This window comes from Nematolebias whitei, chromosome 10, assembly GCF_014905685.2.
Source record: "Nematolebias whitei isolate Nwh7 chromosome 10, NemWhi1, whole genome shotgun sequence".
Classification (NCBI taxonomy): Eukaryota; Metazoa; Chordata; class Actinopteri; order Cyprinodontiformes; family Rivulidae; genus Nematolebias; species Nematolebias whitei.
In genome coordinates, this window is record NC_056507.1 from 1,503,823 (window position 1) to 1,508,086 (window position 4,264).

The following is a 4,264-nucleotide window of genomic DNA, read 5'->3' on the forward strand; positions in this document are numbered from 1 at the left end:
GGGGGGGGGGGGGGGGGGGATTATTGCAGCAGGTCCAGTCAGACTAACCTGTTCAGTCTGTGGACGTAAGTAAAAGAAGTTGAAACCAGTGAAGCAGAACACTTTGGTCATTTGTTACGGTGTGTGTGACTTCAGATAATTTCACTGGCAGCCTGTTGATTTAATTGGGGGGGGGGGGGGGGGGCTTAAAGCTGCTTTCTATTCTGAGGCTACAGGGAGAGTCTGACTCACCGTCACAATGTGGGAGAGAAAGCAGCGAGCGCTGGAAGGAGGGGAGGCACAAGGAAAAGTTGACTTGGAGCAGACACTCTTCTGTCCTTCTTTAGGAACTCAATGAAATAAACTCCTCCCACATTAAAGAAAATGTGAATTTAAAGAAACACATTTTATGTGAAGCTCTTCGTCTCATGAAGAAGCTGCAGCACCCAGACAGCACCGCCTCTGTTTCTTGTACAGACATCTTGTGTTAAAGCAAACAAGGAGCTCTTTATGGAGTTTGAATCATTTACTGCTTCTGGAAACGTCTCCGTTTATTCCACGTCTTAGTTTTGATGATGTCAACAATGTGATGAGGAAGGGAAGGGGTCACGGTGGACTCGTGCAAAGAAACAAGGCTGGCTGCTTCTTGTCACAAGGTGGACTTTCTAAGATCTGAGCCAGAAACATAAACTGGAACAACCTCTGAACTCTGACTGGGACAGCTGGACATCCCTCGTTACGGTCGGTCCATTTTCATCTCAGGACACAGAACTTTATAAATAAAAATATAAAGTATAAATATAAGCATGTGAGCAGGCTAACTATTATTAGCATCACACGCTGAGAACAAGGCTCCTCTCTGGCTTCTGTCCAACACATTTATCTGTCACTCTTCAACTTCATGACGGGAATTATAACTTTGTGGATGTTCCAGAATATACAGTATACACACACACACACACACATATATATATATATGTGTGTGTGTGTGTGTGTGTGTGTGTGTATACTTGCCTGCGTTAACATGAAAAAGCTCCCTGGATGGAAGGCAACACATCCTCAACCATTATCTTAACCAACTTCTTCCTTTTCAGGTCATTGGTGCCCATGTCCAGCAGACACTGAGCGAGGGGTGGGGGACACCCTGGACATGTCTCCAGTCCATCACAGGGACACAGAGAGACAAATAACCATTCACTCTCTCACCTCGGGACAATTTAGAGTTACCAGTCAGTCTGACATGTTTTTGGTCTGTGGGAGGAAACTGGAGTACCTGGAGAAAACCCACGGAGGGAACATGCAGACTCCATCCAGAAAGGCCCCCTGGCCGGGATTTAATCCTGTGACCTTTTCATTGAGAGGTGACAACTCCACCCACTGCACCACCGTGCCCACGTCTTCCACCAACAGATCAAAAGTCCAGCTTCAGGTTCACATCAGAGTTCATCTGAGGTGAACAAACAGTATCTAACCTACAGAGGAGCTCCTGGCTCAGGTGCTGGTCTGCAGTGAGGGGGAGGCAGGGAGGGGGGAGGGGGGAGGGGGGGTCCCCTCATGAGCAGCTCGGGTGTTTCCCTGTTTTATCAAGGCGCAGTTCGGTTCAAGCAGTTCTGACCCCTCCTGCCCCACATGCAGGGAGCTGCCCCCCCCACCCACCACCTCCATCTGGAGAGAAAGGCGCAGAGGTGGGTGGGGTCACAGCTGCTGCTGCTCCCCTCCAGCCTGAGGCGCGTCAGGTGCCTCCCTCTCCTCCTCACAACAAAATAAACTCCCACGGCTCCTCCATGCATCGCGTGTTCCCAACAGAACCGCACGCGCAGAGTGGAGCGCATTCCCAACAGAACCGCGCGCGCAGAGTGGAGCGCGTTCCTAACAGAACCGCGCGCGCAGAGTGGAGCGCGTTCCCACAGAACCGCACGCGCAGAGTGGAGCGCGTTCCCAACAGAACCGCGCGCAGAGTGGAGCGCGTTCCCAACAGAACCGCGCGCGCAGCGTGGAGCGTGTTCCCAACAGCAGGAAGTTCGTCATGTTTCCCCTTGTCCCGTTCCAGACTCTGCGCGCTCGGAAAATAGAGATGAGCCAAGATGAGGACCGACCCCCCCCCCCCCCCCCACCCCCCGGACCAAAAGTCCAGAAGGGCCAAAAACGGGGGGGGGGGGGGGGGGGGGGGCACTCTGAAAACTCTCAGGTCTTCCTGTTTTAATGCATCAATAAATAAAAGTGTCGCGACAAAAGCACTTCCGGTGCGGCCAGGTGGACTCTTCTTACCTTGACAACGTCATCGTTGATGCGCTTCGGGTCCCGGTTGACCAGGTCGATCTCTTTGGTGTGCACGTCCTCCATCGCCTTCTCGTTCACACTCTCGTTGTCCATGTTCTGGTTGTTGGGTTTGTAGATGTTGCCCTGCTTCCGGATGAAAGGCGAATGCGGAAAGTCCTGCGAGGACCACGGAGAGGTGGAGAGAGACAGAGAGAGGGAGGTGAGGAGGAGCAGGAGGAGACAGAGAGCAGGAGGTGAGGAGGAGCAGGAGGAACGGTGCGCCACGCGCGAACAACTGAACCAGCCTGCTCCACGGAGCAGGATGGAAGCTGGAGCACCACACCCTGCGTTCAGCCGCGAGGGGTCCTCACCACCCACCGAAACTCCAACCCCCCCCCCCCCCCCCCCCCCCCCCCCCCCCACCCCCCCCCCCCCCCCCCCCCCCAACCCACACCCCACACCCCCCACACCCCCCAGGGCTGGGGTCCACCTGGAAACTGTCAGGAATGCGTCAAAGTGCGCATTCATTAAAAGTATTATTATCAGTGAGCTGAACCATAAACCGACAGAGTCCTCACCAGGTGTGTCAGAAGAACACACACACAGCTTGGAGTTCCGTGTTTACAGTGCGCGCGTGCGTTCATCTGTCCTTAAATGTTTGAGCTCATTTATGAGCAGCAGATGAAAAGTGACTGAAATGAAAAGAGCAGCAGTGAAAGAACTCCTGCTCCTTCAGCTCCGCGTCCTCTCCGCCACACACAAAGTTAAAGTTGTGAAAGTTCTGTTTAGAGTGGATCCGGACCGTACGGTACCGTACCTCCTCAGCTCCGTCCTTCAGCTCTCCTGTCATTGTGTCCGCAGCTCTGGAGGAGGACTCTGCTGCTCACGGAGTACCCGGCAGGAGGAAGCAGAGAGGAGGCGTGGGGCAAAAAAAAAAACTGACAGAGGCTCAGGTTCAGTTCAACCCCTGTCCTCAGCTCTAATGGAAAACCAGCCTCAACCAAGGGGGGGGAGGGAGGGGGGGGGACCTCCGGCGGTTCTTTGGGTCCCCCACAGGGAGCGGGTCTCCTCCTGAAGGACAGAGCTGCAGGAGCTGGAGTTAGAGGAGGAGAAGGAGGAGAAGGAGCTCTTTGTTGGGTGAAATGTAGTGGGCTTTAATTGGGACTGGCACGGTGTGCGCGAGCCTTACCTCAGACCCAGGAGCCCCCCCCCCCCCCCCCCAAACACAAAACTATTTATTAAAAATATGTCTGACGTCACCTCCTGACCCCAATTAACTGATTAATTATTTTTTAATTTTACCGACAGTTACATGTTTACAAGTCAGATATGTGTGTGTGTATGCGTGCGTGCGTGCGTGCGTGTGTGTGTGTCAGTGGAACAGGTTGGCCTCAGTCATCTGGTTGTGTTGCATGTTTCAGAGTCTTCAGATGTCACATGCTCTTGATGCTCTTGTGAAACCTCCTCTGTGTTTGGTGGGATTCTTCGTGAAAGAACCGGAAAGTTCCCTCAGAGCAACCAGGAGCAACCTGTGAAGACACAACGGTTCAAGTTGAAGTTCTCATCTTAGTTCAGATTCAACACGTGTCGAAATCACAAGTGCTTGTTCCAGCAGGGAATGGAGCTCATCTAAAGACCTTTATCCTCCAGATGTTGCTGCTCATGGGCACTACCCTGGAGCTCAGGAACCTGGAGGAAAACCTGAAAACCCTTTGTGCTCCTGCATTACCTCCCGCACAATGTCTTGAGAGACGTGGTTTTAAGAATCTCCAGTTTTCAAAATACCTGCAGACTGGACAGTGAACATTTAAGTGAAGTACAAAATACACAACAGGTGCAACAAACCAAGGTCCTGGACTCAGACTCTGGTTTCTTCTGTAGACAAACAGCAGCACAGACTTCAAACCTCAGTTTAGGAAGTTGTTCTAGAAACAACATGTAGTTTTCAGAGTAGATCAATGCACACCTGAGTGTTATTGCTTGATGTGGTTGGTCATTGCACTGACTTTAAAACCAGTTTGTGTCT

General features: G+C 52.3%; 1 protein-coding gene across 1 annotated transcript; it reads right to left on the reverse strand.

The window, feature by feature from the left end:
* Positions 1–2,247: 2,247 nt before the first annotated feature.
* Positions 2,248–3,164, reverse strand: cav1 (caveolin 1; the record flags this gene model as incomplete). The annotated part of the gene is given in 2 exon segments (XM_037683224.1): positions 2,248–2,415; positions 3,056–3,164. Coding segments are annotated over 2 exon segments (201 nt in total), but the record flags the coding sequence as incomplete, so codon positions are not given.
* Between the last annotated feature and the right edge of the window lie 1,100 nt (positions 3,165–4,264).